The sequence below is a fragment of the Lepidochelys kempii genome, chromosome 1, assembly GCF_965140265.1.
Source record: "Lepidochelys kempii isolate rLepKem1 chromosome 1, rLepKem1.hap2, whole genome shotgun sequence".
NCBI classification, from domain to species: Eukaryota; Metazoa; Chordata; order Testudines; family Cheloniidae; genus Lepidochelys; species Lepidochelys kempii.
In genome coordinates this window covers 210991868-211017042 of record NC_133256.1, presented here as the reverse complement: position 1 = coordinate 211017042, position 25175 = coordinate 210991868, and the positions used below count along the sequence as shown (strand labels likewise).

The 25175-nt window shown below is 47.1% G+C and overlaps 1 protein-coding gene across 1 annotated transcript in view; it reads right to left on the bottom strand.

The window, feature by feature from the left end:
• The window catches only part of LOC140898583 (scavenger receptor cysteine-rich type 1 protein M130-like), an 84394-nt gene extending 59678 nt beyond the window's left edge, over window positions 1-24716 (bottom strand). The window contains exon 1 of the mRNA XM_073312584.1: window positions 24647-24716. Within this exon, the coding sequence (XP_073168685.1) occupies window positions 24647-24716 (70 nt within the window). The remainder of the gene's footprint in view (window positions 1-24646) is intronic.
• Window positions 24717-25175: the final 459 nt, after the last annotated feature.

The following is a 25175-nucleotide window of genomic DNA, read 5'->3' as shown; positions in this document are numbered from 1 at the left end:
CCCTCATTCTTCTCTTCCGCAGACTAAACAATCCCAGTTCCCTCAGCCTCTCCTCATAAGTCATGTGTTCCAGACCCCTAATCATTTTTGTTGCCCTTCACTGGACTCTCTCCAATTTTTCCACATCCTTCTTGTAGTATGGGGCCCAAAACTGGACTCCAGATGAGGCCTCACCAGTGTCGAATAGAGGGGAACGATCACGTCCCTCGATTTGCTGGCTATGCCCCTGCTTATACATCCCAAAATGCCATTGGCCTTCTTGGCAACAAGGGCACACTGTTGACTCATACCCAGATTCTTGTCCACTGTAACCCCTAGGTCCTTTTCCGCAGAACTGCTGCCGAGCCATTCGGTCCCCAGTCTGTAGCGGCGCATTGGATTCTTCCGTCCTAAGTGCAGGACTCTGCACTTGTCCTTGTTGAACCTCATCAGATTTCTTTTGTTCCAATCCTCTAATTTGTCTAGGGCCCTCTGTATCCTATCCCTACCTGCCACCGTATCTACCACTCCTCCTAGTTTAGTATCATCTGCAAATTTGCTGAGAGTGCAATCCACACCATCCTCCAGATCATTTATGAAGATATTGAATAAAACTGGCCCCAGGACCGACCCTTGGGGCACTCCACTTGATACTGGCTGCCATCTAGACATGGAGCCATTGATCACTAGCCGTTGAGCCCGACAATCTAGCCAACTTTCTATCCACCTTATAATGCATTCATCCAGCCCATACTTCTTTAACTTGCTGACAAGAATACTGTGGGAGACCATGTCAAAAGCTTTGCTAAAGTCAAGAAACAATGCATCCACTGCTTTCCCTTCATCCACAGAACCAGTAATCTCATCATAGAAGGCGATTAGATTAGTCAGGCATGACCTTCCCTTGGTGAATCCATGCTGACTGTTCCTGATCACTTTCCTCTCGTGTAAGTGCTTCAGGATTGATTCCCTGAGGACCTGCTCCATGATTTTTCTGGGGATTTTGAGGTGAGGCTGACTGGCCTGTAGTTCCCCGGATCCTCCTTCTTCCCTTTTTTAAAGATGGGCACTACATTAGCCTTTTTCCAGTCATCCGGGACTTCCCCCGATCGCCATGAGTTTTCAAAGATATTGGCCAATGGCTCTGCAATCACATCCGCCAACTCCTTTAGCACTCTCGGATGCAACTCATCCGGCCCCATGGACTTGTGCACGTCCAGCTTTTCTAAATAGTCCCTAACCACTCCTTTCTCCACAGAGGGCTGGCCACCTACTCCCCATGCTGTGTTGCCCAGCACAACAGTCTGGGAGCTGACCTTGTTCGTGAAGACAGAGGCAAAAAAAGCATTGAGTACATTAGCTTTTTCCACATCCTCTGTCACTAGGTTGCCTCCCTCATTCAGTAAGGGGCCCACCCTTTCCTTGAATTTCTTCTTGTTGCCAACATACCTGAAGAAACCCTTCTTGTTACTCTTAACATCTCTGGCTAGCTGCAGCTCCAGGTGAGATTTGGCCCTCCTGATTTCATTCCTACATGCCCGAGCAACATTTTTATACTCTTCCCTGGTCATTTGTCCAATCTTCCACTTCTTGTAAGCTTCTTTTTTATGTTTAAGATCTGCAAGGATGTCACTGTTAAGCCAAGCTGGTCGCCTGCCATATTTACTATTCTTTCGACACATCGGGATGGTTTGTCACTGTAACCTCAATAGGGATTCTTTGAAATACAGCCAGCTCTCCTGGACTCCTTTCCCCCTCATGTTATTCCCCCAGGGGATCCTACCCATCCGTTCCCTGAGGGAGTCGAAGTCTGCTTTCCTGAAGTCCAGGGTCTGTATTCTGCTGCTTACCTTTCTTCCCTGTGTCAGGATCCTGAACTCAACCAACTCATGGTCACTGCCTCCCAGATTCCCATCCACTTTTGCTTCCCCTACTAATTCTTCCTGATTTGTGAGCAGCAGGTCAAGAAAAGCTCTCCCCCTCGTTGGCTCCTCCAGCACTTGCACCAGGAAATTGTCCCCTACATTTTCCAAAAACTTCCTGGATTGTCTGTGCACCGCTGTAGTGCTCTCCCAGCAGATATCAGGATGATTAAAGTCGCCCATGAGAACCAGGGCGTGCGATCTAGTAGCTTCTGCAAGTTGCCAGAAGAAAGCCTCGTCCACCTCATCCCCCTGGTCCAGTGGTCTATAGCAGACTCCCACCACTACATCACTCTTGTGAGAACTCCAGACAGGGCAGGGCTTCCAGAAACTGGGGAGAGCAAGAAGGAGCCCTGAGCTGGTTGATGAGACTCCATTAGGACAAGAACCTGAGGTAAGGGTGAAGAATCATAGAATCATAGAATCATAGAATCATAGAATATCAGGGTTGGAAGGGACCCCAGAAGGTCATCTAGTCCAACCCCCTGCTCAAAGCAGGACCAATTCCCAGTTAAATCATCCCAGCCAGGGCTTTGTCAAGCCTGACCTTAAAAACCTCTAAGGAAGGAGATTCTACCACCTCCCTAGGTAACGCATTCCAGTGTTTCACCACCCTCTTAGTGAAAAAGTTTTTCCTAATATCCAACCTAAACCTCCCCCACTGCAACTTGAGACCATTACTCCTCGTTCTGTCATCTGCTACCATTGAGAACAGTCTAGAGCCATCCTCTTTGGAACCCCCTTTCAGGTAGTTGAAAGCAGCTATCAAATCCCCCCTCATTCTTCTCTTCTGCAGACTAAACAATCCCAGCTCCCTCAGCCTCTCCTCATAACTCATGTGTTCCAGTCCCCTAATCATTTTTGTTGCCCTTCGCTGGACTCTCTCCAATTTATCCACATCCTTCTTGAAGTGTGGGGCCCAAAACTGGACACAGTACTCCAGATGAGGCCTCACCAATGTCGAATAGAGGGGAATGATCACGTCCCTCGATCTGCTCGCTATGCCCCTACTTATACATCCCAAAATGCCATTGGCCTTCTTGGCAACAAGGGCACACTGCTGACTCATATCCAGCTTCTCGTCCACTGTCACCCCTAGGTCCTTTTCCGCAGAACTGCTGCCTAGCCATTCGGTCCCTAGTCTGTAGCTGTGCATTGGGTTCTTCCGTCCTAAGTGCAGGACCCTGCACTTATCCTTATTGAATCTCATCAGATTTCTTTTGGCCCAATCCTCCAATTTGTCTAGGTCCTTCTGTATCCTATCCCTCCCCTCCAGCGTATCTACCACTCCTCCCAGTTTAGTATCATCCGCAAATTTGCTGAGAGTGCAATCCACACCATCCTCCAGATCATTTATGAAGATATTGAACAAAACCGGCCCCAGGACCGACCCTTGGGGTACTCCACTTGATACCGGCTGCCAACTAGATATGGAGCCATTGATCACTACCCGTTGAGCCCGACAATCTAGCCAGCTTTCTACCCACCTTGTAGTGCATTCATCCAGCCCATACTTCCTTAACTTGCTGACAAGAATACTGTGGGAGACCGTGTCAAAAGCTTTGCTAAAGTCAAGAAACAATACATCCACTGCTTTCCCTTCATCCACAGAACCAGTAATCTCATCATAAAAGGCGATTAGATTAGTCAGCCATGACCTTCCCTTGGTGAATCCATGCTGGCTGTTCCTGATCACTTTCCTCTCATGCAAGTGCTTCAGGATTGATTCTTTGAGGACCTGCTCCATGATTTTTCCAGGGACTGAAGTGAGGCTGACTGGCTTGTAGTTCCCAGGATCCTCCTTCTTCCTTTTTTTAAAGATTGGCACTACATTAGCCTTTTTCCAGTCATCCGGGACTTCCCCGGTTCGCCACGAGTTTTCAAAGATAATGGCCAATGGCTCTGCAATCACAGCCGCCAATTCCTTCAGCGCATAGTTGTGGGGAAGTGGCCCAGGGAATTAGAGAAGCTGTGTGGCACAGTTAAATGACACAGCAGATGGCTGCTATCAGCAGGGTCCCTGGGCTGGGACCCAGAGTAGTGAGTGAGACCAGGTTCTGAACCCATCCTCCATTAGCCACAGGGAGGAAGTGGCCTGGACACTGAGGCATCCCAGAGTGGGAACTGAACTATAGTGGCGCAGCTGGAGGGCTGTAGCCAGAAAGCCCAAGTGGACAAAGACATTGTCATGAAGGTGGTAGCCTTGGGGCCACTGCTCTATCCTGGAGCAGGGACAAACTCAAAGAGAGAGTGCAGGCACACGCACTCAGCCAAGGGGGCACTCACGAGAGATGAGTGTGCCCCATTACACTGGTACCAGAAGTGGGGATTCGGTGACCAACCCCTGAAACAAGGGGCCAATGGAAAAGTTGGTAAGGCTGCTGGCCCAGCAGCAGCACAGCTCTACTGAAACCGAGAGGGTCTTAGCTGAAGCACAACATGCGGTGCAGCAGGCTGCTCAATAAAAGCAGGCTGTACCACTGGAGAGGCTTCAGCTCCAGCAGCACTGGCAGCAGCAGGAGCAGCAATTCCCAGAGGCATTGTCGCAGCGACTAACTAGCTCAGCCTCCTCAAAATCAGTTGAACTCTGGGCTGGGTATACTGCTGGCCAAGCTGAGCCCACATGATGATCCGGAGGCCTATTTAGTCACCTTTGAGCGGGTAGCCACAACCACAGCTTGGGATAAAGAGACCTACGCCACTCACCTGGCTCTGTTCCTGTCTGGGAAGCTCAGGTGGCTTACCAGGCCCTGGATGATCACAGAATCATAAAAGATCAGGGTTGGAAGGGACCTCAGGAGGTCATCTAGTCTAACCCCCTGCTCAAAGCAGGACCAACACCAACTAAATCATTCCAGCCAGGGCTTTGTCAAGCTGGGCCTTAAAAACCTCTAAGGAAGAAGATTCCACCACCTCCCTAGGTAACCCATTCCAGTGCTTCACCACCCTCATAGTGACATAGTTTTTCCTAATATCCAACCTAGATCTCCCCCACTGCAACTTGAGACCGTTGCTTCTTGTTCTGCCATTTGCCATCACTGAGAACAGCCAAGCTCCATCCTCTTTGGAACTCCCCTTCAGGTAGTTGAAGGCTGCTATCAAATCCCCCCCTCCCCCCTCGCTCTTCTCTCCTGTAGACTAAATAAGCCCAGTTCTCTCAGCCTCTCCTCATAAATCATGTGTCCCAGCCCCTAATCATTTTCATTGCCCTCCACTGGACTCTCTCCAATTTTTCCACATCCTTTCTGTAGTGGGGGGGCCCAAAACTGGATGCAATACTCCAGATGTGGCCTCACCAGTGCCTAATAGAGGGGAATAATCATGTCCCTTGATCTCCTGGCAATGCTCCTACTAATGCAGCCCAATATGCTGTTAGCCTTCTTGGCAACAAGGGCACACGGCTGACTCATATCCAGCATCTTGTCCACTGTAATCCCCAGGTCCTTTTCTGCAGAACTGCCGCTTTGCCAGTCGGTCCCCAGCCTGTAGCAGGGCACGGGATTCTTCCTTCCTAAGTGCAGGACTCTGCATTTGTCTCATTGAACCTCATCAGATTTCTTTTGGCCCAATCCTCCAATTTCTCTAGGTCACTCTGGACTCTATCCCTACCCTCCAGCATATCTACTTCTCCCCACAGCTTAGTGTCATCCACGAACTTGCTGAGGGTGCAATCCAACCCATCATCCAGATCATTAATGAAGATGTTGAACAAAACCGGTCCCAGGACCGACCCCTGGGGCACTCCTCTTGATACCAGCTGCCAACCAGACATCGAGCCGTTGATCAGTACAAGTTGAGCCTGACAATCTAGCCAGCTTTCTATCCACCTTATAGTCCATTCATCCAATCCATACTTCTTTAACTTGCTGGCAAGAATACTGTGGGAGATCATATCAAAAGCTTTGCTAAAGTCAAGATATATCGTGTCCACCGCTTTCCCCATATCCCCATTCATATGACGAATGAGTGAGAGATTATCGGACAGTGAAGGCTGCCATATTCGACTGCCTGGGAGTATCCCCAGAAACCTACCAGTGCAGGTTCTGCTCAGAGTTTTTTGCCTCAGGGGCTCACCCCCGGGCTGTAGCCCAATGCCTTAAAGACTGGGCCACCCGATGGCTACGCCCTGAGGTCCACACAACTGTGCCCATCATAGACGTGATAGTCTTAGAGCAGTACCTAGACATATTGCCAATGTCAATTCCAACATGGGCTTGACAGCATAGCTCTGACTCGCTTGCCACTGTGGTACAGATTACAAAAGGAGTATTCGTTAGCTGCCAGGCCTTTCAAATATACCCCGCTGAGATCTGACAACTGGCAGGCCCGGAGTCCAGGGAACTCTGCCTGGTTGCCAAAGGGGGCACCCAAGAGACCTAAACCAACCAGGAGGGAAGTGCCTCTGGATCCAGCCCCAGAGCACCGGTCACAATGGGTGCCTGCCCCACTCCCATCCCAGAGCTGCACCCCAGAAGCCCCAAAGAGAAGGGGTCAGCCAGACCCTATTAATGGCCTGCTGGTATGCTTTTGCTGTGGGAGGCCAGGACACTTCAGCCAATCTTGTCCTGTCATGGAATGTGATTTCTTAGACTGTGGGGTCACTGAAACATGTAGCAGCTCTGTGCCCAGGCTGCACCAGTGGCATAAGGCCTATGTGGGCCAAGTTAACATGTGGGGATGCACTATGCTCTGGATGGTGGACTCAGGGTGCTCCCAAACCCTGGTTCAAGAGTCCCTGTTTGACTTTAGCACCCTCCAATATGGCTGCTCCCTGAAGGTGACATGTCATGACATGGGGATGTCCACTCCTATCCCATGGTTTGGATACAATTGATTTTGGGCGATCATGAAGCAAAAATCAGGTTGGCATAACAAAATGCCTTCCTTGAAAGGTTATAATTCTGAGAGACTGACAACAGTTCCCCCCTTTGCTCCTCCCCCGATCCGGACCTCCTGCTCCGTCTGAACCAATACCCCAAAAACTGGATGAGATATTTCCAGTACTGAAATCTGACCTTTTGGAGAGGTCTACACAAACCCAGAGGATTAGGAAATCCTGAAGACAACACCCAGAAGAAGGGAGTGCCTAGTTACAGGCCCATCTGGCTGGGGAGATGGGACCAGGGGAACTGTCTCACCAGATGGATGACGCCCAGTGCAAAGGGGGAGAAGCGCCTTCTGATCAGGAGATCCTCTCCCCACATAGACTTAGCCCATTTAACGCAGACCTATGACTTTATACGTGGGAAAAAGGAAGATGACACTTTGAGAGAATCATACACCTGGATAGCGATGGTTGACAGGACGGTTATCCAGGAGGCCCAAGCTGCCCAATTTCCCCATTTTGAACTAAAGAATGATATGCTCTATCAAGTTGACCTTGACCTGAAAACAAGGGAAGCCTACTAGTAACTCCTAGTGACCTCAGGAGGGAGGTCTTGTGGCTGGCTCATTCAATACTGTCAGTTGTCCATCTTGGTTGGGGAAAAAACATTAGCCCACTTATTGGCTCAGTTCTTCTGGCCAGAGATCTATAAGGATGCCACTAATTTCTGTGTGTCCTGTCGAGACTGTCAGCAGGTTCCACCAAAGGGTTCAAGGCAGGTGTGACGGGTTCAGTCACATAAACCCCCTTGGGACTGTTACCTGATGTGCTGAGACTACCTCTGAGCCCGTTTTCTCTGCCAATTAGGGCCTCCAGAGCCCTGCTTTGTCAAGCCAGACATATCAGTCTGCTCCAGCACAGACCCAGGGTCTGAACCACATGCCCCAAAGCTGCAGACTTAACCGAAAACAGCTTAAGAAGTGCTCCTGTCTCCAGCACCCAGACACCCAGCTCCCAATGGGATCCAAACCCCAATTGAATCTGTTTTACTCTGTATAAAGCTTATACAGGGTAAACTCATAAATTGTCCACCCTCTATAACACAGAGAGAGAGAGATGCACAGCTGTTTGCTCCCCCAGGTATTACTTACTTACTCTGGGTTAATTAATAAGCAAAAGTGATTTTATTAGATATAAAAAGTAGGATTTAAGTGGTTCCAAGTAATAATGGAGAGAACAAAGTAACAGGTTTCAGAGTAGCAGCCGTGTTAGTCTGTATTCGCAAAAAGAAAAGGGGTACTTGTGGCACCTTAGAGACTAACCAATTTATTTGAGCATAAGCTTTCGTGAGCTACAGCTCACTTCTTCGGATGCAAACAGTTGAAAATATAGTGGGGAGATTTTATAGACACAGAAAACATGAAACAATGGGTGTTAACATACACACTGTAACGAGAGTGACCAGGAAAGGTGAGCTATTACCAGCAGGAGAGCCGGGGGGGCGGGGACCTTTTGTAGTGATAATCAAGGTGGGCCATTTCCAGCAGTTGACAAGAACAGTAGGACGGGAAATAAACAAGGGGAAATAGTTTTAACTTTGTGTAATGACACATCCACTCCCAGTCTTTTTTCAAGCCTAAGTTAATTGTATCCAGTTTGCAAATTAATTCCAATTCAGCAGTCTCTCGTTGGAGTCTGTTTTTGAAGTTTTTTTGTTGAAGAATTGCCACTTTTAGGTCTGTAATCGAGTGACCAAACAGATTGAAGTGTTCTCCGACTGGTTTTTGAATGTTACAATTCTTGACGTCTGATTTGTGTCCATTTATTCTTTTACGTAGAGACTGTCCGGTTTGGCCAATGTACATGGCAGAGGGGCATTGCTGGCACATGATGGCATATATCACATTGGTGGATGTGCAGGTGAACAAGCCTCTGACAGTGTGGCTGATGTGATTAGGCCCTATGATGGTGTCCCCTGAATAGATATGTGGGCACAGTTGGCAACGGGCTTTGTTGCAAGGATAGGTTCCTGAGTTAGTGTTTTTGTTGTGTGGTGTGTGGTTGCTGGTGAGTATTTGCTTCAGGTTGTGGGGCTGTCTGTAAGCAAGGACTGGCCTGTCTCCCAAGATCTGAGAGAGTGATGGGTCGTCCTTCAGGATAGGTTGTAGATCCTTGATAATGTGTTGGAGAGGTTTTAGTTGGGGGCTGAAGGTGACGGCTAGTGGCATTCTGTTATTTTCTTTGTTAGGCCTGTCCTGTAGTAGGTGACTTTTGGGAACTCTTCTGGCTCTGTCAATCTGTTTCTTTGCTTCAGCAGGTGGGTATTGTAGTTTTAAGAACGCTTGATAGAGATCTTGTAGGTGTTTGTCTCTGTCTGAGGGGTTGGAGCAAATGCGATTGTATCGTAGAGCTTGGTGTAGACAATGGATCTTGTGGTGTGATCTGGATGAAAGCTGGAGGCATGTAGGTAAGTATAGTGGTCAGTAGGTTTCCAGTATAGGGTGGTGTCAACAATTCCGTCTAAGGGAGGGGGACTCGTTGGCGTGCCCCAGGGTGAACCAATGATACCCTCTACAGGAAGGAGACTCATTGATTTTATAAAAGGGGAAACATGAGACGATTCAAAAGACAATGGCAAAAAATGGATGGAATGAGGGTATGAGTATGATAGATAGTGTGTCAATAGTCTGGTCAGAGAAAAAAAATTAAAGAAGAGGACTGTAATAATGTATTGTAAATATAAATGGAAATTACAAAAGTTAGAAATACTCCAAAAGGCTCTTACCATCAGAGCTAAATCAAAAGGCAAATTGCAACTGTAAGATGAGCAAGCTTGAAGCAGAAAACAAAGCTCTAAAAGCAAAACTAAAAGTAAACAACTCCTCTGCGTGGCATATTGTTGCTAGCAAACAATAAAAGGGTAATTTCACTGACTTTGGTTTAGGCAGCAATATTAATAAAAAACAAAATGAAACTAATTGGAAACACCTTAAAAAACAAATTCAAAATTGGAACCTGGCACACACAGGCGAAGATCGAGATAATTGGCCCCCTCTTCCTCCTCCTCCTGCCCTTTAACCCAGAATTAAGTGCCAGTGCTCCCTTGGCCCCTCTCCAAGTGACCACTTGGTGGTCAGGGACAGGTGAAAACAGAGTGGCCCATAATACTCACAAGTACACTCCTCTCAGCACAAAGGAAATAAGGGGCTTACTGAAAGATCTCCCTGATATAAAGCCCAAAGACCCAAATTTGATATTCTGAAAAAGAATAAGCCAAATGGTTATCACCTATACGTTATATCCCAGGGATTTTTATATCTTAACAAAAGCTAAATGCCCCAACCTATCATGGGCCAAGATCCCTACAGAAGGGCACCGAAACAGCGTTTGGGCCTCTGTAAAATTTGAATCTGAAAATGATATGACCTGTGCCTCCACTGAGTTTAAGGAAGCCATCCAAGAAGCCTTGGGGAATGGAGCCGGTAACTGGGGATAAGGCAAGGACCAGCCTGCTTCTCAGTATTGTGAGAGAAAATGGGAGATGTATTCCAGCAATGCAGGTATTGCGGACTCAAAGAAAACTGATCAGGCATTTCTAAAAATGTTAAAGGAAGGTTTTAACTCCCACCTGTAAACAGCCCTTAATTTGGGAGTGAACCCAGGCTCTAATCCATCTATATGTGGGCCTCCAAATGCAAAGCCAAATAAGCTAAAAAAAAATAAATAAAGAGCAAGGCTACTCGCGTTTCTGTGGTAACAGCAAACAGTAATGTAGCCTGCTATAATTGTGGGTGTCTCGGGCATACCCAAAAAAACTGCAGGCGCAAGGCCCAAAAGCCTAGTCAGGGACCACATCATGGCCAGTTGAATCCCCCTGCAGCATCTCACTGCCCTTGCCAATCTGGTCCTCGTCCCGTCCCCACCCCCTCACACACCTCACAGTGTTTTGTATGTGGGGAAATCATGCCCAAGCTAGATACCCATGCCGAGTAGCCCTGGGCAACCGGCCCCAACTTGTATATCAACCAGCTGCCAACCCTTACTCACACCTAAGCAAAAAGGAAATGGCCAGGCTTTTAAATTCCATGACCCACTAAAATCCAGCGCACCCCCTGCACGCTTGCTCGTCTGTACTGCTAATGCAGATATAGATCCCTTGAGGCCAGACTTACAAGCATGAATAAGGGGCTGGCCATGCACAATTCTTGTGGACACAAAAGCATCTGCTTCCACTACTGACCCCGCTCTCCCAACTACTAACAGTATACAGGGCTGGCTCCAGGCACAGCAAAACAAGCAGGTGCTTGGGGCGGCACATTTCTAGGGGCGGCATTCCGGCACCGGCCATACCGCCCCTAGAAATGTGCCCCCGCAGCCCCGCCCTTTACATTTGCCGCCTCAGGCACCTGCTTGGTTCGCTGGTGCCTGGAGCCAGCCTTGATGGAAAGAGCAACCTACCCAAGCCCAAATTGTAATTCGGTATGTTACAAATGCGTGAATGACTAGATCAGGTGGCCAGGTTTGCTAGAGAGAATCTGGAGTGGGCCCAACAAACCTAGGCTCACCATTATAATAAAGGTTTCAGAGTAACAGCCGTGTTAGTCTGTATTCGCAAAAAGAAAAGGAGTACTTGTAGATAAGCTATTACCAGCAGGACAGTGGGGTGGGAATAGGTATTGTTTCATATTCTCTGTGTATATATAAAGCCTGCTGCAGTTTCCACGATATGCATCTGAGGAAGTGAGCTGTAGCTCACGAAAGCTTATGCTCTAATAAATTGGTTAGTCTCTAAGGTGCCACAAGTACTCCTTTTCTTTTTGCATTATAATAAAGGAGCCCAGGAGAAAGTCTACCAACCCAGTGACTGTGTCTTACTATTGTTACCAGCTCCGAGAGTAAGCTCTTAGCCAAATGGCAAGGGCCCTATGAGGTCATAAAACAAATAGAGGATGTGGACTGTGAAATCTGTTGCCCACATAAGAGGAGGGAAAAACAAATTTTCCATGTAACCTTGTTAAAAGCATGGAAAGCACAGGAGGGCCTATTTATAGACCTCCAGGACCTGCCGGATGATTTGAGACCAGTGGTGCAATCCCCAGCAGGTGCTGCAGATGTACCCATAGCAGAATGCCTCCCTCCACGTCTGCAATGGCAGGACAAGAATCTTCTGGGATAATTTGATGATCTCTTCTCCTCTCAGCCAGGTTGGAATCATCTACTGCCCATCAAATCCATGCAAATCTGACTGCCAAGCCTGAACACAATACCTACCAAGTTCCTGAAAAGCTCTGTGAGGCTCTAGAACAAGAGGTTCAGGCAATGCTGGAGTTGGGGGTCATTGAGGAATCCCAAAGCCCTTGGTGCAGCCCAATGGTCCTGGTGCCCAAATCTGATGGCACCACCCAATTTCAGGGCCCTAAATGCAGCCCTACAGTTCAATGCTTATCCCATGCCCCCAGTTGATCAGCTTGGACAGGCAAGGTACATAACATTGGAATTAACCAAGGGGTATTGGCAAATACCCCTTACAAAAGATTCCGGGGGAGGGGAAAGGGAGGGGATCTACACTTGCCATACCCCTAGGGCTGTTCCATTTTATAGCTATGCCCTTTAGATTACATGGGATGCCAGCCACCTTCCAACACCTGATGGATCAGGTACTGCATCACCATGGGCAATTTGCAGCTTCCTATTTAGATGATGTAGTGATCTTCAGTGAAGATTGGTGGTCATATCTAATGCAGGTAGCATCCATTCTGCAGTCACTGAGAGAGGCTGGGCTCACAGCAAAGCCAAAGAAATGTAACTTTGGTATGCAGGAAATCAAAATACCTTGGGTATCTGGTAGGGAATGGGAAGATACAGCCCCTACAAGATAAAACCAAAGCTCTAGAACAAACTCCAATTCAAAAAACAAAACAAAAAACAGGTTTGGGCCTTTTTAGGCCTGGCCAGTTATTACCGTGGGTTTATCCCCCATTTTGCAACAGTAGCAGAACCACTGACAGACCTGACCAAGATGTTGGCACCGAATATGGTACTATGCATATAGGAATTCCAGGTGGTGTTTCAAAGTATAAAAGACATTTTGGGGCAGCAGCCAGTGGTCTGATGCATCAACTTTTACTTACCATTTATCCTGCACACAGACGCATCCAATGTAGGTTTGGGGGCTGTACTGTCCCAGAACTTCCAAGGGACAGAACATCCAATCCTCTATCTGAGCAAAAAACTTCAGCTGTGGGCAACTAGGTACTCCACCATAGAACAAGAGTGCTTGGCTGTCTGCTGGGCAGTGGTGGCACTGTGCTACTAATTACTGAGAGCCCCGTTCGAATTCCTCACAGACCATGCTGCAGGGCCAGAGGGAATTCAGTTCCTTGCAGAAGCTGTAGGAATGTGGATGGTGTGTGGCTGACTGGCAGAGCTGCAAAACCTCAGACAGGGCAGCGCTGCCAGAAGCTGGGGAGAGCGAGAAGGAACCCTGAGCTGGTTGATGGGACTCCATTAGGATAAGGCACGGGGGTGTGGGAAATGGACAAGGGAATTAGAGAAGCTAATTAAAGGGACACAGCAGATGGAGTAGTGGCGAGCTCAAGTTCTGCCCCCATGCCCCATTAGCCACTGGGGGGGGAAGTGGTCTGGACACCGATGCACCCCAGAGCAGGAAATGAACTATAGTGGCCCCGCTGGAGAGCTGCAGCCAGAAAGCCCAAGAGGATGAAGACATTGTCACCAGGGTGGGTGCCCTGGGACACTGCTCTATCCCAGGTACATGCACTTGGCCAAGGGGGTGCTCATGAGAGGTGAGTGTGCCCCGTTACACTCACATACTGTGCTTGCTCTGTCTCAGTGAGGCCCACATTAAAGAGTGTTGTGTGATCTGCATATTGTTCAAGAAACAGATTCAAGAGGCTTTGCCCGAAACAGCACCTGCTCAAACAGGCTATGAGGTTGTTTCAGCACCAAGGCCCTTGTTGGGTCGGAGGTCACCCTCGGGCTCCAAGAGTACTGTTGCTTCACGTTCAGAGTAGCACCTCTCTGAAGAAACAGAGGGGCCGCTCCCTGTCAACTGTGCCAAGGACAAGGTCACATAAGACTAGTCAAGACAGCTCATGTTCTCAGGGGAACACTTCTGCCTCCCCTAGGAAAAGCATGGACTGGCACGCAGTTGGTGCTAGTGTGCAGGATGGCATGGGTACCTCTAGCCCTTCCCCAGTACCAAGTAGGGAGGTTAGAAACCCCATATTGTTGACTCCAGTTCTGGCCCCTGGGCATCCATTGAATCCATACCAACAAGGGAGATGCCGGCACTGACTGTTTCCACCTTGGCAGCATACAAGGCAGCTACAGGCCTATTCTACCTTTTGGCCCTGACCTCTCCTTTGGTCCAATACTTCTAGAGCCCCATCAACTGCTTGCCGCTGAACCCCCAGGTCTGGAGGCACTGCACCCCAATGTTCCCCTTCCACATGTTGGGATTGGTACAGGGGACCTCAGTACTGGGAATCTCCTTGGCTCTGCTGCAGGTGGCACCACAAATGTTACCTTGGCAGCTTTTACCACCCTCGACATCAGTACCATCAGACACTCTGGTACTGCTGTTGACTTTGGGATTGACACCGCTTCCAGCACCTGCATGCTTGGTACCAATGGTACTGCTTACATTTCCATGCTGTTTCCTGCCTCGTTCTGGGCAACAGATGTCAGAACGGTTACTCACTCCGTCTGGTTTTGCTCCTCCCATATCCCTAGGATCCTGAGGCTCCTTGGTGTCTGGGTCAGGGTCATCATCCTCCCCGTCTGTCAGCTGAGATCATGGAGCTCCCACCCTTTGTCACACTTGAAGACAAGATTGCTGGTGAGGTCTGTGTTGGTGACCATCAATCTGCTACAGGGCCAGGCACCAGAGGTCCTTCTCCCTGCAGAGCCTCCAGAGCCATTCTGCCCAGGTCTGTCAGCTCTGTAACAGAATCCAGCTTTGACCCAATTAAAGACCTTGTCTTGTTCTCTGGACGACTCTGTGCTGCCTGACTCGTCCTTCCTTTCAGTACCAGAGGATTAAGGCATAACAAGACCTTTTGCAACATGTAACTGCTTCCCTCAGTATCCAAGTGGACTTATTGCAAGAGAACACCCACAAATTAGTGGATATACTGCAGCCATCTGCTCCTGGGAGAATTGCCCTCCCTATCAATGAGGCGGTCCTTGAACTGGCTAAGGCCCTCTGGAGCATTCTGGTTTGGGTACTGCTTGCAGCTAAATGCATGAAAAAGCACACATTCATTCCGGTGTAGGGGTTTGAGGGGTTTCACTCCCATCTCGCCCCAAATTCCCTAGCTGTAACTGCAGTGAATGACAGAGCCCAGCAGGGCAATTTTAAGTCCACCTCCAAGGAAAGGGACTGTAAACAAATGGCCCTCATGGGCAGGAAGAGTTACACCGCATCTTCCTTACAGATGCGAATTGCTAACCAGAAAGCCTTGCTGTCCAAATACAATTTTGTTAACTGGGCAGCTATGTCAAAGTTTGCAGACCAGCTGCCCTGAGGCCTCGCAAGAGGAATTTGGGGCATTTGTCACTGAAGGCTGCTTCATGGCTAAGATGTCCTTGCAGTCCACGCTAGATGTTGCAGATACCTCGGCCATGGTGATGGCCTGAGATCACCATGAGGAGGGCTTCCTAGCTGCAGAATTCAGGCATTGGTCCAGCTGTCCAGCAAACTATTGAGGATTAGCCATTTGACAGCCAAACGCTGTTCTCCAACAAAACTGATAAGATGCTGCACTCCCTCAAGGACTCCAGGGCTACCCTGTGATTCTTGGGGGTGTACATACCAGCAGTGCAGACATACCGCTATGGCGTTGGGCAGCAGCAGTAATATCATCCACAGTGCACCTTTGGCCAGCTTTTCCCTCCTCAGGCGCAATGGGACTACTCCAGAAAGGGACAGATCCCACAGGAGGAAGCAGTTGGACTCAGGGTTGGCCAGTCCACATGACCGACCCTGGCACCCCCCAAGTGTCCATTTTGACTCCTTGGTCCAGAGCACTGTTCTTGTCATTGCTCCTCCCTCCCCTTTTAGGACTGGCTAGCCCACTTTTACAATGCTTGGGGCTCAGTCACTACCGACAGCTGGGTCCTAAGTATCTTCAGATCGGGTTATGCCATCCAATTCCTCTCCACATCTCCTCTTCACCCTCTCTTCATATCCCTCTTCAGGGACCTGTCTCATGAGATACTGCTCCTTGATCAGGACCACTCACTGCTGCTAGTACTTTCTGGTACCCACACACAAAGGAGGTTTAAGACCCATCCTTGACCTTCTTGGCCTCAAATATATCAGGTACATGAGGTTCCGAATGGTCACTTTATCAACTATGCCACTGTAGGAATTCTAATGTAAACTAACCCCTAGAGAGGATCGATGAAGGAATAAGGAGAAAAAAAAACTGTATTCCTCACAGCACAGAAGATACAAGACCAGACCCACACCTGAATGGAGCTTTGTGTAAACTGACTTCTCAGAGAAGGTTTCAGAGTAACAGCCGTGTAGGTCTGTATTCGCAAAAAGAAATAAGCTTATGCTCAGATAAATTGGTTAGTCTAAGGTGCCACAAGTACTCCTTTTCTTTTCTCAGAGGAGAGTTATTTGTGTTATAATTTGAAATACACCTGAGGGTCACCCTGTCCCAAAACCACCGACCAAGATTTATTAAGAGTCCAACACTGTGGCGGCATAATTTACTCAGCAGGTGAGAGCTGGGGGCAGGGTAGTGTTACAGCATGATAAAAGGTTATTTAATGGTAGACAAGACACTACAACTGGTTGTCAAAAAAATTACATAACATATTTAACCTGGAACAAACAAAACTGGATTCCACCTAACTACAATAACACTAAATAGATGAATATAGATAATATAAAAAACTGTGTGTGTGTGTGTGTGTTCAAATCATTCTATCATTTACTACTAAGTGTACTTAACTAAATGTAACGCACTTAAATAAAAAAATATATCTATATCTCTGTATGCACAAGCTATTATTTTCTAGGTTATTATTATTATTATTTTCTTCAAGGTTCCCCTTTACCCAAATATCTCACTTGGTGCTGGATAATGACCAAGTCAGATTTTGAGCATTAGGTGCCTCTTGTGAGTTCCTGACAGGATGAACTTGACTCATGATATTCACTGGTCATTAGACCTGACTCACTGGAACCGATGCTCAGGAACAAACAGGGACGGATGCTCAGGAACACATCGTCGAACATGAACTGACTTGACCAGCCAGCTTTAAACTGACAGAGACCCTCTCCTGCCTGCCTGCCTGTCCTGCCCAGCCTCTGCCTCTCCACTCACTCTGGGTTCCTCTCAGTCCCAGTTTCCCTCTATCCCTCTGGCTGCCCTGTCCCCTCACCCTGTTTCTCTCCATTTAGTCCCAGACTCTGTTTCTCTCTGTCTCTTTCTCAGGCTTTCCCTGCCCCTGTCCCTCAACCGTCCTTCTCCTCCAATTGCCACTCTCCCCGCCAACCCCACAAGGGGAGAGGCCACCTACTCCCACTTTCTCAGAGGGAGGGGCTATCGCCGCTCCATGAAACAAAGACAGCGCATTCACCCTGAACACACCCTAAATGATATATCCCAATACAGGGTCAAGCCCCTTTACCTTGCTTACATTTGCATCGTGCAGGTGAGTCAGCCAGGGCATGTTGGACAACAGTATAATTTACAGCAGGTTACAAAATACTCTGAGTTCTACCAGCTGGAATTATTTATGAACTGCTTAAAACAGCCTTGTGTCTGGTTCTCCTTTGGTTTGCACTTTGGGTAGTTATTTCTGCCTGTGCAATCTGCATGTACAGTGGGTTTCAAACACGATGTATTCAGAATGGCAATACTTCATATGCACTTTGCCTGGTAAAAGGTTCAAGAAGTGGACAGCCAGGCCTTTGTGTGATTCTGGGACAAAGCAGAACGTGTTTTTGATCATTTAACAATCTGTTGACCACATCCCCAGTACTAGCATCTTCTGACGGTTCCAGTCATTTCCACAAACTAAACAGCTGTGGTTGCACATTGAGGTGCTATTCCAGTGATGATTGGCTGTCTGTAGCTTATTGTTATGGCTGGGTTAAACCCCATTGAAACTGGTAGATGTAACAGTTGCCCTTCCATTCTGGCTAAATGACCGAGAATTTAAATACCCCTTTGTTCATCAATAGCTGAAACAATAGAGGCGACTGCCCCAAACACAGGCCCATATGGCAAGGCTGAGCAGAAGCTGTATGATATGGCCCAAAGGATTTCCCAGGGGCTGATATAGCAAATGCAGGGTTGGGGTATTGACTGGTGGCACTATGTGTGTTACTGTGTTTTTGAGATAAGCAGAACTGCAGGAGAAAACACCAGAGTGTAGAAGCAGCAGCAAATACAAGGACACAGCCATAATAAACACTGGGAACATGGCCCTGAGAAAAGCCTAGAGACAGAGCTTTTGGGCTAAGTGCTGACTGGAAAGGGGGCTTGGAGCTGTGAGCAAAGAAATTGTCTCTTGTTTTATTCCTGCCATGTTCTGGAGGAAAGCACTTCGTACATTCCTTGGAAATAAACAGGAATGCATCAAAGAAATATCAGATTCTACCAATAATTTCTCCTAACTGGGACAACCTGCAAAACCTCAAAATTCTGCCCCAAGCCTCAAAATTCATGGAGGGTAGGTCTACAGATAGCTATTAGCCAGGATGGGCAGGGAATGAGCAACAGGGAATGGATCACCGTTCTGTTCATTCCCTCTGGGGAATGGATTACCTGTTCTGGCCACTGTCAGAAGACAGGATACTGGGCTAGATGGACCTTTGGTCTGACCCAATATGGCCGTTCTTATGCTTTTAACTGCTCAGGTCAAAAGAGGTAACAATATTATTCTGTGAGGGTTTCAGATTCCAAGAGCAGTTACACCCAACTAGGGAGAGATAATCTGGCAAATGTATGGGTGTGAACGTGGTACACAAGATAGTTGCAAGGTTTGATAATTTCAAGCTTATGAGAAACCAACAGCCACTAGTGACACAAATAAACAGTAAAGAGCTAGTCCCTTATTACAAGACTGCTCATGCAAGTGGTGAGATTTAAACCATTAGGAGAATATGAACCATGGAAGTCCCTAGTGAGGTTTTTGTTGTTGTTGTTGTTTTTTTTAAACACAGCGTACACCCAGAGAAGTAGAAGAAAATATAAATACTCTTTCTGGAAGGTTGCAATGGAACACAATTTTATTTCTTAGACTCCAGAACCCTAACACACAGGAACAACTCCCCCCCCCCAAAAAAAAGAAGGATGGTCCCTAAAGCAGAGATGCACAATTCCACCCACCTTGCTCAAGGCTAGCTCTCTGCAGGTTGCCTAAGAGGACACAGGTCAGAGGGTTTCTCTCAGAGGTCCCTAGCCTGCAAGCAGGACCAGGAACCCTCTTACAATTTAAGGTGGTTGTTTGTAATTTTAACAGTTCTCTGTACACCACATAAGGAATAACACATTCTAAAGGAGCCTGACTGATCACACAGGTTGCCTAGAGGCTCAGGTTGATATACAAGGACACATGGGTGCCATTTTGAATGCCCTGCCAGCCTCAGCCCAGAAATAGAACTTATTTGAAAGGCACTACTGCTGATACACAACTGCAAATTACATCCAAGTTTATTAGACTTGCTTGGCTCAACTATATCTCAGAGATCCCCATTCAGCCTGTGACTTTTGTGCAATGACAGGAGCTCTCCAACAGTGAACTCTGGTTACCTATGATATTCCTGTTGTGGTACTGGAAACAGGAGAGACAACCAGGGCCTCACAAAATGCCAGGAATGAGCCTGAATGTTGGTTTGGTAGCACATGGAGAGTCATGAAAGTCTTGCAGAATGACCAGGAAGATACAACTCAAAGATCCTTCCCTACTTATTGTGTCACTTGATAGGCTGTGGAAAGGAACAACTTTAGAACAAAAGCTGGTTGGAAAATCAAAATTTCCCTCAGAAAACCAATATTTTTTACTGAAAATTTTTTTTTTGCCAGAAATATTTTTTGAACAGATTTGAAGAAAAAAAAATTCCAGGCAACATTTTGAAACAAGATGAAAATTTGTCCCTGTGTTTTGATTCTTTAAACTAAAATGCTGAAATAGAACATTACATCAAGATAAAATGAAATCATTTTAATAGTCCTTATGTGAAAATTGAAATTTTTCAACCAAATAGAAATTTTCCTGTAAAAAAAATTGTTTATAACAAAACCATCTTTTTGGAGAAAAAAAACTTTCCACACGAACAATTCAACCATCTCTAATTAGATCTGTGTGAGAAAAAGGGACACACCTGGGCCCAATAGCCATGGGTGTTCTTCTAGATTTGCAGCACCATTGTTAACATTAAAAGGCATCTCCTCTCATTTTGGTATTATGGACCACAGTTTGCCATCTCTGAATTAGAACCTTTTGGGGGTATAGTATGATTTCAAGTATATTATCTCCACCTCCCCCACCCATGAGGGAATAAAATGCTGGAAATAGCAGCTCACATTGCTAACAAAATTCTGTAGCAAAAAGACCCATATCAGCTCATTTGTAGGGCAGGCCCCATGTCAGTTATCAGAATAACCTTGAGCAGCTGCTCATGGGTCAACAGATCAGAATGTTGCCAGCCTTAGAGATAGAACTTCATCTTAAGTGTTCCCTGCTTAAAGGATGCAAGACTGAGACACAATAAATAATTTTATCAGCCCACTAAGTGCCTACACAGCTCCAGAACTCAGCACCTTCTGCTGCACTGAACTGTCAGCTCACTTCTTAGAAAAAATCACCTGCATGCCAGAGGGCTTCTCAGGACACTAATAACTACAGATCAGACAAAAGCCAGAGAATGCAACCTTTCTTTTAATTTGACCCATTCACCCAACTGAAAATCTAAGAGGATCCCAGAAACTCCAAGCCATCACATTGCGACTTTGATCCTAGTCTTTCTTGCCCAGTGAAAGTTGAGTGCGCCTCGGACCCCTTCTAATAGAAATCATCCTCACTTCCTCTGAGGTGAGAATCATAGAAAGAAGGGATGGAAGAGACTTGTTTAGTCCATCCCCCTGCATTGAGGCAAGACCAAGTAAATGTAGAATATTCCTGACAGGCGTTTGACTAACCTTCTCTTAAAAACCTCCAATTTTATCTGTAAAAAGGAAAGGAGAGCTTGTGGCACTTAAGAGACTAACAAATTTATTAGAGCATAAGCTTTCGTGACCTACAGCTCACTTCATCGGATGCTGGACCACATTTTCCTAGTCTGCTTATGAGAATGTCACATGGGACTATATCAAAAACATTACTAAAGTCAAAATATAGCATGTCTATTGCTTCCCTCATCCATTAGCCAATAACCCTGTCAACGAAGGTATTAGGTTGCTTTTGCGTAATTTATTCTTAACAAATCCATGTTGGCTATTCCTTATAGACCTATTACCCTATAGCTGTTTACAAACTGATTGTCCACTACTGCCCCTCACCATCATCCCCCCACAAGCGCTGGCTTCCTCCGGGCTCTGGGGGTGCTCAACCCCCTGCTCCATCCCATGCCCCACCTCCAACCACCCCCTTTCCCCAAGCCCCCACACCATCTCTTCCCACTCCTGCTCCACCCCAGACCCCGCCTCCACCTGCCCCCTTCCTCCAAGCCCCAACCCCTGCCCTGCCTCTTCCCACCCAGATCTGCCCCCTCCTCTGAGCATGCCTTGTCCCTGCTCCTCCAACGCCTCCTGCATGCTGCAAAACAGCTGACTGTGGCGGGTGGGAGGTGCCAGGGGGGAGGGGGGAGCTTGGTTGCTGGTGGGTGCTCAGCATCCACTAAATTTTCCGTGGATGGTCCAGCCCTGGAGCACCCATGGAGTCAGTGCCGAAACATCCCCCTAAATTTAACATAATCCAGCCATTACTTAATAAACCATTGCTTGATTCAGCCAATCTCTGCAGCTACTAACGGGTATCTAATCTCCCATTCCTGTGCAGGCTAATGGTGAGGTTCACCGAGGGTACGCTGTGTTTTACAACCCACTGCCATAAGCCTGAGAGCACAGGTCTACGGACACAGGCTCACTCCCCTGCACTACAAACAGCAGTGCAGAAGCTGCCACTCACACGGCTGTCTGGGCTCTGAACCCTAATCCCTTCCCTTCCTAATCCCTTCCCTTCCATGGGTTTCATAGGTTAAGCATCTACACAGTGCTGTAACATGAGCCCCACAAACCCAAAAAGTCTGTAGACCTGGACTCCGAGACTGGTTGCTGCAGGTTTTAAAACACAGTGTAGATGTACCCAAAGGTCCCTCCAACTCTACCTGTAGGGCCAACAGCCGGTCCTCTCCCTATCAGGCTTCACATGAGGACATGCAGCAGAGATGGCACTAGTGGCCCTGATGGATGATTTACTCCTGGCCATGGGCAAGAGCCATACATGGGCAAGGGTCATATATCCATGACACTACTGCTGGACCTCCACATAGCATTTGCTGGTATCTCTGACTCAAAGCCACTGGAAGTCAACAGTGGATTATTCAAGTGAATGCTCCTCCAATAACTTCTTAGAGTAAGGGAATTAAAGTACTCTTCTAGTTACGAATTTTAGCAAAAAAAGTCAGTAATGTATATAGTACTACTGCTTTAACAACAAAATCCCCTTTAGCCCATTGTAAATTATTATCCCAAGGCAAAAACCAAAAGCCCTTGTTAAATTGGAATACAGATTGGAAAAGTATGGGTAATTTAAAGCACACAAATCGTTGAGAATATTTTAGATTTTGGAAAAAAACAAACAAACCCACAAATAAGAAAAACATGGAACCTCTAAATTAAGGTTTAAAATTCACAGTTAAGTTAACCAAACAATATTTACTCTCCTTCTCTTGACCATTTTGGGGATTAAAGGAAATGGTCTTACAGCTGAATGATTTCAGCTCTTCCATGCTTGAATTTTAAGTCCTTTAGCACATGTTCTTTTCAGCATACTAAATTTCATGGGATTCTTTAATCAGAGCCTTTGTTGGGGGTACTCCATACACTAAGGGGGAACATTCCCCATAACATTAATCTATATTTCCTCTAGTATATCCTATGAGGGATTGTGTTTAGAGAGATATAGCCAGATTCTGACACTCTTCCTCATGCCGAGCACCACCTAACTCTACAAGTGGTCCCACTGGACTCAGCAGGACTATTCATGCAGCAAGGGCCTACACAGCACGAGAAGTTTCTCAAGAGTGAGAATCTGGCCCATATATAAATGGGCATTTGTAGATTTGAAAAGCACCCCATTACTGAGGGAGGGTGGCAGAGAACTCCTGTGCCATTTTAAACTGTTATTTAATTTCAAGCTCATACAACATGCTCATGGTCTGTTGGATTATGAACTTTTAACTAGACACAAGTGTGATGATGATATTCCTGTTCCACAGAGCCACATTAAAGGCAAGAAAAGCAATACTGTAACCAACTCCTATTAATACTCTCACCAGACTGTTCATAAATGGAATCCGCAGCCACCCTCTCTCTCTGAAAGGTACAAGTTACGCCCATGGTAGCTAATGGAAATCATTCTGACCGTGTGGAGAGAATAGGGTCCCATATTTTCACATTAAGCCTGTCAGTGTGGTTACCCAGGAATCCCAGTGGAATTCTCTACTGCTTCTCTCTGGTGAAGTTCAGTTTTATTGTGAGATCAAACTCCAGCTAATTCTGTTTGAATTTCTTGGGAAGTTCAGGTACAAACTCCAGACAGAGAGGACGATGGTGGACAACTGCCCAGGGCGTTGTGGTCAGGGGGGCACCATGGCCAAGAGGCAAGGAGCAGGGCAGTCCTAGGGTGTGAGGTCGTGGAAGGGAGCTTGGGGCAATGAGCAGGGGAGGCAGTGGGCCCACAGGGTGATAGGGGGAGCCCAGAGAGGCAATGGGGGCCAGAGGAGAGTCCCGATAGGGAGTGGGGGTCAGGGGTGATGGGGGGAGCCCAGGGAGGCAGCAGGGCCCATGGGGGGTGAGGGGGAGTTCAGGGAGGCATCAGGGCCCAGGGCAATGGGGGGCAAGGAGGCCAAAATACAAGTTTGCCCAGGGCACCAATTTCCCTAACCACAGCCCTGACCTCACATTAACTGCTCCTGAATATGTCTTGCTCTGCAATCCCCAGCTTCTACCCTCCCAGACACAGAGATGTTGCAGAGCTATCTGTGATCTGCACTTACCAGGTGTGATACCACGGTTTGTCTCTAGCAAAATATTTGAGGTTTTAAAATCTGATTCCCATCTTCAACTTCACCGATTTATACTTCAGTGTCTCACACTGCACCAATTCAAAGAAACAGGCTGCTACTGGACCGTTCAATGTCCTGACACATGGATCGCTCAAACCCTGCTGAAGTTGGCCCAGAACATTTGACACACACAGCATAGCAGTGTTATTTAAATTGTATGGGCTGTATGTCTGGAATTATTTACAGGCCCCATACTCAGGCACAGAGCTGGACAGGGGGATGAGACTGGATTTCACAATATAGAAGCCCACTTTGCTTGTCTTGTAGCAAGTTTCTTTATCAGGAATTTCTAAGCACTGAAGTCAGTCTTTCCTTGAAACCAAATCTGGGCTCACAGTGCTACAAGAGTGGGACAATTCATAAATACGCACAGTCGGTGACTGGGTAAAATCTATGATTACTGTAAATATATAAACCTCCTCTCTCAAAATCACCTTTGGGAGCTAATTTGAGACACAAATTTACTTTAACTCAATTGCCTGCTTGCCTTTTGTCCACTGACTTCTGGAATAAAACACATTTCTAGTGGATTCTCAGTTCCAGACTGCCCGGCTCAGTAAGAGAAATAAAGCAGGCACTTACCCATGGCGACCTGAAGAGAGAGGAGAAACAGCCAAAGCAGCTGAGCAGAGATATGTCCCTTCATTGCCATCCTGACCCCTGTGCCCTCCTGACACTGCACTGGCTTCTCTGTGTCTAACAAGTGACAACAAAGCAGTTGCAGGGAAATATATAGATTCAGACACTAGCATCAGCTGCCAGAAGGAACCAATAGAAACAACATTCACCTTTTTAGACATTATCAGAGAGTTTATCTAAAACTTTATGCAGCCAAAACATCCAATACAATTCTAAAACTCCAGCTGTGACCATATATGAGTGACGAGTCCGCTTCTGATGTCATGTTCGCTTCAGTCTCAGATCATCATGCAACCACCCTCCTTGGTACAGGGCAGAACAGCGTGAAAAATGATTCTGCCTTATTAGGCAAATAAATGTGGAGCCTTGAATGCTGATCATTGTATAATTTGAGAAAAATAAACCTCTAAAATCCAACCCCTCAGAGATGTTGGGGTCCAGTTTTAGCCACACCACTAAAACCACAGAGCTG